This window comes from Parasteatoda tepidariorum, chromosome 3 (genome assembly GCF_982258835.1).
Source record: "Parasteatoda tepidariorum strain Cologne lab strain chromosome 3, Ptep-v5.0, whole genome shotgun sequence".
In the NCBI taxonomy this organism is placed as follows: domain Eukaryota; kingdom Metazoa; phylum Arthropoda; class Arachnida; order Araneae; family Theridiidae; genus Parasteatoda; species Parasteatoda tepidariorum.
The window spans coordinates 103,269,253-103,283,842 of NC_141757.1; the positions used below are offsets into that span (position 1 = coordinate 103,269,253).

Consider the following 14,590-nt stretch of genomic DNA (forward strand, 5'->3'; position numbering starts at 1 on the left):
TATATGACAAATTTGTTTAGATTTATTAAATTATTCCTAAAAAAAGAATAACAACGCCCATATAAGAAGTGTGAAAAACGAACTCAAATAATATGTCTACTTCGAGCTATGTTTAGAACAATAGTTACTGTCCTGCTATTATTTCATCAATTAACAACTATATATAAATAATGATAATAATAATAAAAGACAACTATATATAAATTATGATAATGTTATATGATATAATCAAAGCATTTTATTCATTCCTCTTGTTAAATATTACTGTTTCTAAAAGTAACTGAATAGTGCAAATAACGAAATACCATTTAATTATTAGTGATTATTCATACGCATCTATAACCACACATTAATTTTTCAGTTCAGCAGTTTAACTTGTTCAGTAAAAGAATTAAAAAAACTAAATTTGTTCAAACTGTTATAAAATACTGTACTGTTTGCAGTATTTTCAATAGATTTATTACAGTTAGTAATTACATTTTAACAATATTAAATTTAGGAATTTTGAGGTTTTGCGAGAAATATTTTATCCTTTTTTTTCCATCGTCAACAAAATAAAGATTTTAAAACTATTTTGTAGAATGTGATACACATGAATTAAATTGAGCACATGTTGTCATTGCTTAAAGGATCAATTTGTTTTGTTACAAAATCCATTACCAAACGGACAATTTTAAACTGATGATGTTATCTAAAAAATTTCAAAACTCTCAATTTTCTTAACTGTTTCGATTTTGAATGTGGGATGAAAAAACTGGTTTTTATACCCCAACTAAAAAAGTAATATAAAATTGCGAGTATGCAGTGTAATTGAACTAGCAGTGTAACGTATCATAAGCTATATCAAGAACTATTCAGTTTTTCTTTTAAATAAAAACTTTTATTAACAAACACAAACATTAAGAAATATGCAATACCCGTAACGGGATAGTGAAAACATCATAAACAACTAGAAAACCCGTAACGGGATATAAGGAAACTCAAATTCCACAATAAAACTAATCTAAAAAGAATCAACAACTCTGTCGTTCTAAATATTGACTTCTAATTTAATCGTCTGCTTTTATTTTAAGTTTATCTCTTTATGCGTTTACTTTATTTTAATTATGATTTTGCAAACCCATTATTTCTTTAATATTTTTAGACTTTACAATCGTCTGCTTTTATAAATTCTTTAATATTTTTAAACTTTACAACTCCTCTCCCCTTGGAAGAACTTTTCCATAGAAAACAGGGGAAAAGTTTATTATGAACTTTTTTGTGTCCTCTAAAACTTTAGGTTGAAACCAATGCATTATGTTATAATCAAAACATTTCACTTTTAAATTTAAATTTTCTAATTGTCAAATTAAATGCAAGATACAATTTTTACATTAGAAGTGATGTACAATAATTAACTTTAAAACTTAAAATTTCTAAATTATTTTTAGACTCTTGCAGTAAACATTAATAGACAATTCACTTGTAACTCAATTTTGATATCAAAGTAAAATATTCGAAATAAAATTAGAATGTAAATAAATATTATAATTTAACTTCACACAAAATAAATACAAATTAACATAACTATTTACATATATACAACAATATCTAAAAACTGAAGCTAACCAGATTTTTTTTCAAAGTGCTTATTTTTTTTTCTTGGTATCACTAGTTTTTTAAATCCAAACAATATACTTAAAATTTTTAAGCTTCACATAATTAGATTCTACTCAATCTTGTTAATATTTATGTGCATAAAAAATAACATATTTAAGAACACTAGCACTTTTCTCTACAAACAAATTCGCTTAACACCTATGTTTCATTTTCAATATAATCATTTTTAAACACTTTCTTAAATTAAACTTAACTGGTTCAATTTCAAAAACTTCAATACATTTTTATTTTATATTTCCACCTTAATTAAAGCTTTAATTCAAATTTTAATAGCAACTGTTTTCTTTACGAGTTAATTTTTAAAAAAAAAGTAAGTCATACATATGAATAAAGTTATATGACTAATCTGTATCAATATCAATAAGAAAAACAAACATTATTTACATATTCCTCCCCCTCAATTAACTTTTGTCTAATTCAAATCAAGAACTTAAAGATACTCTGAGACAATCTGCATTCTTGTTCTTAGTACCAGCTCTATGCACAATTTTAAAATTAAACGGTTGTAATGCTAAAGCCCAACGCATAAGTCTGGCATTTGAACTAGCATTTGTTTTAAGCCAGGTTAGCGGGTGATGATCAGTCTGGATAGTAAACTTTTGCCCATCTAAATAGTGTCGTAATTTTTTGATGGCAAAAATTATACTGGCGCATTCTTTTTCCGTAGTACAATATTTTTTGTCGGACTCATTAAACTTTTTACTCAGATATATTATGGGGTGTTCATGGCCTTCATTATCTAGTTGTGTTAATACTACACCCATACCAATTTCCGAAGCATCTGTTTGCAAGATAAATTCCTTTTCATAGTTGGGAGAGAAGAGTATAGGTTGGCTCGTTAATTTTTGTTTGAGTTTCTTAAAGGCTTCTTCGCATTCGATCGTCCAGGTAATTTCTCCCTTTTTTGTTTTGCCTTTTAAAGAGTCTGTTAATGGTGCAACCAGAACAGAGAACATTGGTATATATCGACTGTAATAGCCCGCTAGTCCCAAAAATGCTCTGATCTCAGTTTTGGTCTTAGGTACAGGAAATTCGGCAACTGCTCGTGTTTTTATATCAGAGGGTTTTCTATAGCCTTGTCCGACAATATGTCCTAGATAAAGAACATGATCTTGCGCAAAACGGCATTTTGAAGGCTTCATTGTAAGTTCTGCTTCTTTGATACGCTGCAATACACAATTAAGATGTTCTAAATGAAGATCCCAGGTATCTGAGAAAATTGTTATATCATCAAGGTATGGCACTGCAAATTCTTCTAAACCCTTTAGTAGTCGTGCCATTAATTTGCTAAAAAAATAGGGGGCATTCTTCAACCCAAATGGAAGTCGTAATGGCCTATAAGTTCCGAAACTGGTAACAAAAGTAGCTAATCTTTGAGCGTTTGGACTAAGCTTAATTTGCCAATATCCCTTGGCGAAATCTAAAAGACTGATAAATTTTGCCTTGGCTACCTCTTCAACTCGGTCTTCTATGTTCGGAAGTGGGAAATATTGTGTTACCGTTATTTCGTTGAGACGACGGTAATCAATGCAGGGCCTTGGATCTTTATTTGGTGCTTCTACTAGGATCATAGGAGAAGTATAATCACTCTCACCTAAATCAATAATTTTTAAGTCCAGCATTTTCTGTACTTCAGTTTTTAAAATTTCTGTTTGTCTGGGTGAAGTTCGGTAAGGCTTGGAAATAATTGGCTTATTTGTACTAAGTTGAATGTCATGTTCAATTAAGTTAGTTTTTCCTGGGTTATTTGAAAAACTTTTCGAATATCTTCTTAAAATATTTCTCAATTGGTTGATTTCATGTCCGTTAAGGCGATTATCTAGGTGACTGTCTTTAATCATTTCAGATACATCAAATTCATCTGGTGAAATATACACTTGTAGAAAGTCAATATCTTGTTCTAAAGATGAAGAATCGTTTTCTGCACATGATAGAAAATTAATTATTGCAGGCCGTTTATAATATGGTTTAAGCATATTTACGTGATAAATCTGTGAACTCTCTCTTTTTCCTGGAATATTCACTAAATAATTAGTTTCAGACATTTTGCTTTCTATCTTCCCCGGCCCAATCCATTGAGCAGACAATTTATTAGCTCTAGATGTAGCCAAAACAAGAACCAAATCTCCGGCACTAAACTCTCTCCTAATACTATTTTTATCGTAATACGATTTCCTTTTTAACGCTGCATCTTCCATCTTGTTAACTGCAATTTCTTGGCATCTTTTTAAACGGTTTATTAGGTGAAAAACGTATTCCGTCGCAGGAGATTCGTCTATTTCTCTTTTGGTCCACTGTTCATACAACAAAGTTTCAGGAGTACGCAAATTTTTTCCGTGTACTAACTCTGCTGGCGAAAATCCTGTACTTTCATGTGTTATAGTTCTCAAAGCCAAAAGGGCAAATGGTAAAAACTTCTCCCAGTCAGAACTAGACTCCAAACAAAGTACCCGTAAAATCCGCTTGATAGTTCTATGAAATCTTTCTACGGGATTCGACTGTGGGTGATGAACGGAACTATGCCGAACCTTTATGCCAAATCGATCAAAAAACTCAGTTGTTAGCATGCTCATAAAAGAAGTTCCTTGATCACATTGGACTTCTCGTGGGAAACCAGTTCTACAAAAAATATTAAGTAGGGCATCAGTCACCGACACAGATCCTATATCATTCACTGGGATTGCTTCTGGATATTTTGACGACATACAAATGGCCGTAATCAAGTATCTTTTTCCACTTGGCGTGGTGGGAAGAGGACCAACTGCATCAACGTTTAGTTTTGAGAATATTTCTTGTATGACCGGTACAAATTTTAAAGGAGCCTTTTTTTTACCATTTGGTTTCCCCGCTTTTTGACAACTATCGCAGGTTCGTACGAATTCTTCCATCTCTTTATAGCATTTTGGCCAAAAATAATATCGCGCCAATCTATCTTTGGATTTGGTTACACCAAGGTGTCCGGAAGTACTTTCATGACATAACTTTAAAATTCGGCTTCTAAATTTCTCAGGTATAACTAAAAGTTTTTTTTCTTCTCCTAATCGTCCTTCTTGGCATTTAAAAAGAAGTTTTCTTTCAACCAGATAGCGATGCTTACTGTTTTGATTCTGAATAACTTCTTCCACAGTTTTAAAAACTGATTTTAACTCGGCACTTTCCTGTTGAGCTTTAACGAATTCATCGTGATCTACCTGTATTAAAGAAAGTTCATCAGAGTTGGCATTTAGAGTTGGTAATATCTCTTCCATTTCTGAACTGACGGCATCCGTTTCTAAAACTGGTTCGTCATCTTTTTCATCTAAAATAATTTCTTGATTTTTATTATCTTGTTCGGAAGAGTTTTCGGTATCGTTCGAATTTTGTTGCTCATATTCTTCATTTTCTGCTTTTAAACGAGCTTGCGATCTGGTACTAACTGCGTTTAACTCTGAAATTTGCATTGGCGTCATTTGCAGATTTGGCAATCTAGCCGCTGTTCTATTCCCAAGGAGATATCGACCTTTATCCAACTCACTTCTAACCACAGCCGCTTTGGTTACAATGTTGCCAAACTGACCAGATAACGAAACTTTTGCTAATGGTAAACAAGTTGGGCCTTCATCTAATGGTTGTTGTACCCACACAGTTTCGCCAGTAAACATATCTGGAGTCACATATTTTCTGCATATGATATCAATAGTTGCACCTGAATCTCGAAGAACTGGCATCCTAATTCCATTTACTTTCGCCATAAGAGTGTACGGAGTTAGTAATTTGTCTTCTTCGTGTCCTGCTCCGATTCGATTAACTTGAGCGGGTGGCTTTTGGCACTTAAGCTTCGGGCACTGAGGTCGTAAGTGATTAGTAGATCCACATTCGTAACATTTTAAAAGCGTACGTCTATCAAATTGATCATAAATTGCTTGCTTGTACTCATATTTTCTTTTATTTTCTTCATTTCGGCTATTCTTTGAAGTAGCTCCCTGTGAATTTTTCCGTGTGGCATTTTCTTCTCGCCAATTGAATCTCCGATTTTCAGAATTTACCTGCAAGTCAATTCGTTTGCGACTTCCACGTACATTCTCGTACTCGTCAAGTATTTCTGCCAGCTTTGTAGATGAAGTTATTTTTGACCAAGTGTCTATAAAATGATCACGCACTTCATTGGGAACTCTTCGTTTAGTTTGATCAGTAACCATTAGATCCAGCAAGGTTTCAAAATCTTTTACTTCCAATCCTTGAACCCATTCGTTTAAATAGTTCCTTAATTCAAAAACGAAATCTTTCCAACTATTATCGAACTTCTTTTGGTGCTGAATAAATTTGATCCTAGATTTTTCTGGACTTAGCTTAAACCTCTTCATTAAAATTTCCTTAACATGATCATAGTTGTACGTTTGTTCTTCAGATTCTCTTGCTATTAATTTTGTTATGTCAGGTGAAAGAAAAGATAATAAATGAGTAACCCACTCTTCTTTTGGTATTTCTGCTCGTTTTGCTTGACGCTCAAAAATTACTAAATAAAGACTGATTTCATCTTCCTTAGGATCAAAATTCTGCATTAACTTATGAATATCTAACTTATTCCGCAGAGTAGTGCCAATATTTTGATTTGAAGGGCCACTTAATTGGGCACTAAGCCTTAATTTCTCGAGTTCAAATTGGCGTTCTTCTTGTTTTTGCCGTTCTTGGCGTAGTTTTTCTTCCTCTTCTTCTTGGCGTTTTCTTTCTTCTTTTTCTTCTTGGCGTTTTCTTTCTTCTTTTTCTTCTTGGCGTTTTCTTTCTTCTTTTTCTTCTTGGCGTTTTCTTTCTTCTTTTTCTTCTTTTTCGATACGATTTTCTTTAATTGCTTCTAATATTTCTTTAACTAGATTCACTTCGTAATTTTCAGATTTTTTTATAAGATTTATCAACTCACATACTGTAACATTTTCAATAATAGTTTCGCCCAATTCCTTGCATAATTCTACCAAATCACACTTTTTTGCTCGTCCCAAGAAAGCCATAAGGAATAATATTTGGAACACAATTCCTTTAAATCAAATGGTAAATCGATCCCGACGCTGCCACCAATTAAATATAGCTGTAACGTATCATAAGCTATATCAAGAACTATTCAGTTTTTCTTTTAAATAAAAACTTTTATTAACAAACACAAACATTAAGAAATATGCAATACCTGTAACGGGATAGTGAAAACATCATAAACAACTAGAAAACCCGTAACGGGATATAAGGAAACTCAAATTCCACAATAAAACTAATCTAAAAAGAATCAACAACTCTGTCGTTCTAAATATTGACTTCTAATTTAATCGTCTGCTTTTATTTTAAGTTTATCTCTTTATGCGTTTACTTTATTTTAATTATGATTTTGCAAACCCATTATTTCTTTAATATTTTTAGACTTTACAATCGTCTGCTTTTATAAATTCTTTAATATTTTTAAACTTTACAGCAGTCTAAGACTATCAAAAGGCTCAATTCAGTAGCCTTGTAATTTTGTACACAACCCAGAAGATAAGGAAAGGTCTGGATCAAGACCTAAGTCACTTTTGCGTTGCACGAAGAGCAAAACAACGAAAGTCTCCCACAGGAAGCGCAACGGCAAAGTTATATACCCAAGATCCGTTTGTCACTGAAGAATTTTTATTCCACACAGCCGTCTGTTCGGGTAGCGTATTTAGAAACCATCCTATGCTAGGATTCTCTTGTGGACTTCGTGGATGTTCGTCATAGAGGAAAAGCACTATGAGACGATATTTTGAACGTAATGCACACGGTTACGTAAATGAAATGAAAAAAAAAAGTTTTTAAAAGAAAACTGATTTCTTTTCTAAATCTGATTTCAATCAGACTTTTATACAAGGACTTATATTTCAGAATATATTCAACCATATGAATAGTAATCATGTATTTTTACTTTAGGCTTCTTACGCAGACAAGAAATTTAAGTTTGAAATTCAATTCAAGTAATTTATTTTACAAGCATGTTAATAAAAATTAATAAATTTATTTTCATATCTTGTTTAGATTCAAAATTTCCATCATACTGTATACTTAAATTTGAAAGCCAATTTATTGATAAATATTTATTTATTTTTTTAATTTAATGTTGTGAATGTAATTTTGGAAAATTATTAATTTAAATTTTGAGTCACTCTACTTTTTATTGAATACTTTTAAATTAATGTTACTCTGAAAAAATTTATTTCAAACTATATTCTTATTAAAGTTATTTTTTATGGTAATTTTTCAGTCAAAATTGAAACCAGCAACGAGCCAATGTAACATTTGGCGCCGGTGACCAGTCACATTGCTGTGGTACTTGTTTATCAAAATTTTTTTGTTTTCTAAAAAATGATTTAAAGTTTAATTATAATTAATATATATAATTTTAATTTAATAGAATAATTCTTTTGATTAACAGTAATTGATGATTTAAGAAATTAATTCCTGGCATTTTGTTGTTTTAATCATTAAATGATTGAAGATTTTGATTTTTGACCAAAATTTTTTAGCTACCTACATGTTTTTTTTTTCTAAATTTTTTAAAAGTAATCAGTACTGTAATGCTTTATGTAAAAAGTAGGTTTTCATTTATTACCTACATTGTTGGGCTCAATTGCTGCGAATAATAAGTAAATATATGATTAATTTTGATTTAAAGCTGGTGCTTATATATTAAGTTAAGTTATGATTTTTGAGTTGATTTAAAATAATAATTAATTACTATAATTTGCTGTAATTGATTCATACAATTGTTTTGTGATATTGATCAGGGTAACTATTTTAATTAATAGTATAACTTTAAGTGAGAAAATGTAGTTAACTATTTCTTCATAAATCATCTAAAATAGGATTTGATTTTAGTATTTAAAATTGATGTTCAATGTTATTGATGTTTACACGAATGCCATATTGGTTGAGTAAGAATCGCACAGCTCTTATGTATTTGAATGATTATAATTTTAATTTTTTTGATTTAAACTTAAGGTTCACTTATTGAATAATTTCATTTTGAATAGCAGTACTGGGTATATTAATTTTAGAAGTTATTGTAATTTGTTGAAGCTAATCATTAGTAATAATAAGTAATTTGTATTTATACCAGTCTTTAAAATGTGTTGTTTTTTCAATATTTAACTAGTTCACATAAAATTCATGGTCACAGGTTAAATGAGTCATGTTTATGAATGTTTTATTTCGAATACTTCTTTAAATATTTAATTGTCAGTATTATTTAATACTTGTTTTTCAAGATGTTTCATATGGTTAGATAATTCAAAGTAATCATTTGAGTCATATCATAATTCGTTTTGACTATGGCAATTTTTTTTAATTGTGATTTGTTGCATACAATTTTTCTTAAAATTCAATTTTTAAAATATATGGTATTTTTGTAGTAATGGTAATTTTATACTATATGTTCATGTAAGGTTTTTTTTTCAATGATCCTAATCAATATAAAATATTTTTGGTAGATGCCCCCAATTCAAACCCGCAGGACTAATTTTAATTTGGCAATTATGCCTGATAATAGTAATGATGTAGATGCTTGTAAGCAAGCACCGAAGTTTAATTTTACTATTCCGGAATTCTCCGGGAATTCTCAAAATGTCAGTTGGTTTTTGACTCAACTTCAAGAGTTGGTCAAGTTAAATAAATATGAAAATGATGCAGCTTTATATCTGCTAAAATCAAAATTGTCGGGATCTGCTCTTACATTTTTTCAGAATTCTCCTGAATGTAGAGCAGTTACAAAATTTGAGGAAGCATGCAAGATACTCTTAAACTTTTTCCAACAAGATGATTCTTCCTCGGCGGATTTGGCAAAATTTCAGGCAATTATCCTCTTGCCCTCGGAAACAATCAAAAATCTTGAGTATCGTATAGACACCCTAGCTCATAAAGCATACAGCTTTATCAATGATCAAACTGCCTTGTCTAAAATAAAAGCTATGCAGTTTTTGTCCGCTATCCCTTTGCATCTCAAGGAGACCATTCTCATTGAGGGGATACAGGACTATCGCGAGATGGTCAAACGGGCTAATCATATTGTGTCAATTCAACAGTCTTTGGCTGGTTCGACTACTTCGTTAGTCGCTGCTCATTCAGTAACTCAGTGCACTTCTGCTGCTCCTGACCAGCTCACCTTAATTGCTAAACAGCTAGAGTTCTTGACTACCAAAATTGAGACTATGCAATCTAATTGCAAAATTTGTAACGAAGGACATGATACAAAAACTTGTCCCCTTTTACGTACACCTGTGCAGGGTCAGGATCGGGTTAGACAAGAACAACCCCGAACAACCCCACACCTTACCTGTGCTTTCTGTGGACGCTCTGGCCACATCATGAGTAATTGTCGCACATATCAAAGGCAATTCAGACAAAATTATATGGGCCCGAACATGGCGATGCATTATTTTCCGCCACAGCTCCCCGTGGCTCCTCCCCGATTTACTGCACCGCAGTATCCACCACCACCTATTCCGGTTCAAGGTGAACCATTTCGACCTAGAGTTAATGTTAATAATAACAGGGGAAATAATCCTTTAAACTCTCGCAGGAGCCAGTAAGGGATGGACCTGTCTCCTCATCCACCAAACCATCCAAAATTTTTAATGTTAATGATTTCATGTCAGAATCTATGCATAATTCAAATATAACAATTCGGGAGTTTTTGACTAATTGTGATTATAAAGAAAATATTGAGCACATAAATATTGTGTCAGACGAGGTGAGTCTTCCAACCATTGCATCTAATTTTAGTAACGTTAAAGTTAATTTCTTGCTGGACAGTGGTTCGTCAGTGTCATTGTTGACTCTAGATACTTTCAATAAAATCAGGACTAATAACAAAGTAAAATTTTTATCAAGAAAGGTCCAAATTAGGACTGTCAACTCTCAACTTCAATTTACAGCTTGTGCTGAAATTTCATTTAAGATCAATAACCAGTTTTTTAGACACCAATTTTTTGTAGCAGATATTAGGAGTAATACCTTTCAAGGCATTATCGGTTATGATTTCTTAAGAAAGCATAATGTTTTAATCAATTATAAACAGGAATGCGCGCAATTTAGTAATTTTAGTATTCCCTTAAATAATTCTCATGAATTAACTTGTAATGATAACAATAATGAACAGGTGCATGTTGTTTTGAGGAATAAGCTCAATATTGAGCCAGGCGAGACTGCTATTGCCCATTTAAGAATTGATTCTTTTGATAAACAAACAAATAAAGAGGTGTACTTCACACCTACTTATAATACAAACATTGTAATTCATCCCTCTATTAATGTTATTGACAATAATTCTTTTAATATAATAATTCTAAATAATTCTGATAACACTGTTCACTTAAATAAAGGTTTGAATATAGGTAATATAAGATATAATTTTGTTGTCAAAAATAGTAATGATAGTAATAAGGTAAATGTGAATGAGATTAATAATATTGAACAGTGTAATTTAATTACTGCTTCTCAGGATATTTTAAATTTAAGAAAAGATGAACTAAAATCTACTGATTTTGATTTAGCACATTTAGACACTGATCAAAAATTAATTCTTCAAAACATTTTATTGGAGAATTTTGCTGCATTTTCCAAAACCATAAAAACTTTAGGATGTACTGATCGTGTGGTTCCCTCTTTAACATTAAAAAATGATAATGCAATAAAAACCTTACCATTTGAAATTCCATATGCTTTAAGGGATGATATTAAACAAGAATTAGATGAATTAGTGGAAGCCGGTATTATTCATAGGCATGTTAGCCATTGGGCTGCTCCACTAGTCTTAGTCAAAAAGAAAAACTCAGAAAATAGTCAGGGAAAACCTAAGTATCGTTTAGCTTTGGACTTAAGATTACTTAATGCAGTGGAAGAAAGCTCCACTTACCCTTTGCCTAAAATAAGCACTATAATTAATGAAATTTCTTCTTATAAATTTTTCACAAAGTGTGATATACGAGAAGCCTATAGGCAGGTTATGCTTCCTGAACACCTGCAGAACATACTAACTTTTACTACTCCTTTTGGATCCTTCGCTTATAGACGACTCGTTTTTGGCCTCAAAACGGCAGCGAGTACTTTCCAGGCTTTAGTAGACCTAATTATTGAGGAATTAAATGCTGATGGGGTAAAAGGTATCCATGCTTATCAGGATGATTTCCTCATTGGAGCAAATTCGTTTGAGGAGATGCAATCTAGGCTATCAGCTTTACTTAAAATTTTAATCAAGTACAACTTAACTTTAGCTCCTAATAAATGTTCTTTCTTTAAAGATTCTGTTGAATATCTCGGTTTTGTAATTTCTCATGAATGCATAACACCAACTGATTCTAATATTTCTAAAATTACTTCTTTTGCTACCCCTCGTAATGCCAAACAGGTTAAAAAGTTCATAGGTGTGTGTGGCTTTTATCGCCATTTAATTCCAAATTTCGCTCAATTAATTGCTGTTTTGACTAAGGTTGCTACAAAGCAATCAAAATTTAAATGGACGGATGAACAACAACATGCATTTGATGCTTTACAACAAGCATTTTTCTCCAAACCGTTTGTTAGGTTACCAGATTTTGAAAAACCTTTCTTTCTAAATACTGATGCCAGTAAACTCGGCATTTCGGCTGTATTAATGCAGGAGCATGAAGAGTCTCTTCACCCTGTTTCATTTTTTAGTAAATCTCTATCTAAAGCTGAGCGTAATTATCCTGCAATTAAACTTGAGTTATTTGCCATATTTAAGGGTGTTACTGCCTTCAAATCATATTTGTACAATAGAAAATTCACCGTTTTAAGTGACAGTAAACCTCTAGCACATTATCGGAAAATTACTTCCCCTGCAGATATAATTACTCGGTGGCTTTTAGCCTTAAGTGAATATTCTTTTGATTTTATTTATGTACCTGGTCCTGATAATGTGTTAGCAGACTGGTTTAGTCGGTCTCCGGACCCTAATTTTCATCAAAATGCAATTGATAATAAGGAGTCTGAATTAATTTTACCCTTTACGGATATTGATGATGATCATGTGCTTAATAATTTAACTTGTAATGATGCTCCCCTAGAAATTTCTTTAGATACATTCAAGAATGAGCAAAGCAAAGATCAATATATTCTAGAAATTATATCTCTTTTAAATAAACCAACACTAGTCAATCAGTCAAAAACCGAAAATTTCTTTCTAATTGATAATGTTTTAATGTATGCCACCCAGACTTCTCCCCACAATCATAGAATAGTGGTCCCTAATTCTTTAAAATCTAAGATATTAAATATTTGTCATGTTTCTCACACTGGAATTCAAAAAACGTATGAGCTAGTCTCTAACAGATACTTTTGGAAAGGATGTTATGCTGATACTCTTAATTATGTCAAATCCTGTGAATTATGTATTAAACATAAACAATCTTCGAGCAAGCCTGCTCCTTTAAAATCTATGTGGTTACCGCAAAGACCTGGTCAATTTGTCTCAATGGACATTGTTGGGCCTATTAAAAATTGTGGTTACATTCTAACATTTATTGATCACTTTTCTCGTCATTTAATTTTAAATCAACTACAAAATTTAACTTCAGAAACAGTTTCTAAACACTTAATTAATTACATTTCACATTATGGTAGAATGCTATATCTTTTAACCGATCTTGGTACTCAGTTCAAGGCTGAAGTATTTGAGTTAATAAATAAAAAGTTAGGAATTAAATTGGCACATAGTAGTGCAGCTCATCCCCAAAGTAATGGAATGAGCGAACGAATTAATCAAGCAATAAAATCTTCTGTTTTGACTTTGCATGAGAAGGGTGTATCATTTGCAACCAGTTTAGTAATTCATCAAAATATTTATAATGGCACAATTCACTCTGCAACAAAGTTTACCCCTAATATGTTACATTTTGGCCGTAATTTGGCATTAATTTTTGATTGTTTTGAGTCTAGCATAGAACCTGTACATTTAGATAAATCCCATTATTTGTTAGATACATTAAATCAACTAAATATTGCATATGATAATGCTTATAGTAATTCAGAAAGGGCTCAAGTTGAGCAAAATTCTAGACAAATTACAAAAGCCAAGTTAAGATCACTTGATATAGGTGATATTGTTTATTTAAAGCACACTAATGTTTTTAAACCCAAATTTGACGGTCCTTTTACCATTGTTTCAAAATTTAATGATGTCGATTATGTGATTCAAATTTTAGATAACCCCAATGGACCTAAACAAACTGTACATATTGATAGATTACGTCTGTGTCCTCATAGGAGACAAAACTTGTTGTTTCAACCCGTTGATACCTCGGATAATGTAACTGATACAAGTATCACTTTTCCTAAGGCTTGTCCTTATAATTTGAGAAACAAATAATTTTTGGTTATAAATTTAACATTTAAAATTTTTATTGGTATACGTATGATAAGTGTTATGGTGATACGTTCGTATGTGACGCTGGCCGTTGCATGTGCATGGAACGATTGTGTCCCATGCCAGTTGTGATGCAATGCCAATAGGTTGTTTTGCATAATGGTTTCAGTAATCTTTTATATATATCATTTTTGTAACTTACTGTGTGTAAATTAATTGTTTTTATGAGGTTTTTCAAACGGTGTTTTTACAACTGGTGGATGATGAGGAAGGTTCTCCTTACAGTGACTTTTACGTTTATACCATTTTAGGTGTCTGTTTCTTTGGGTTGGTTCTTGTCTAACTTTTACATTTTTTTCTAATGATTGTTAGGTCATGTTTTAGACATTTTTAACATTAGTAAACACTTAAATTAACTTTGAGGATGACACAAATTTCGAATGCCAATTTTTTTTCATTTTTTTGATCCTTGCTCCTGTACAGTATATTTTTTTTCTTTTCTTATGTAATAAATAAAGTTTTATTACATAACTTTTGGATTCTCAGAATGTAGTAAACGGCTACAGCTCTGTGTTT

The 14,590-nt window shown here is 31.6% G+C and overlaps 1 protein-coding gene across 1 annotated transcript; it reads right to left on the bottom strand.

The window, feature by feature from the left end:
• Nucleotides 1-2,081: 2,081 nt before the first annotated feature.
• On the bottom strand, nt 2,082-6,200 carry LOC147814123 (uncharacterized). Its single transcript, XM_087160213.1, has one exon. The coding sequence runs from the start codon at nt 6,198-6,200 to the stop codon at nt 2,082-2,084; it is 4,119 nt and encodes a 1,372-aa protein (XP_087016339.1).
• Nucleotides 6,201-14,590: the final 8,390 nt, after the last annotated feature.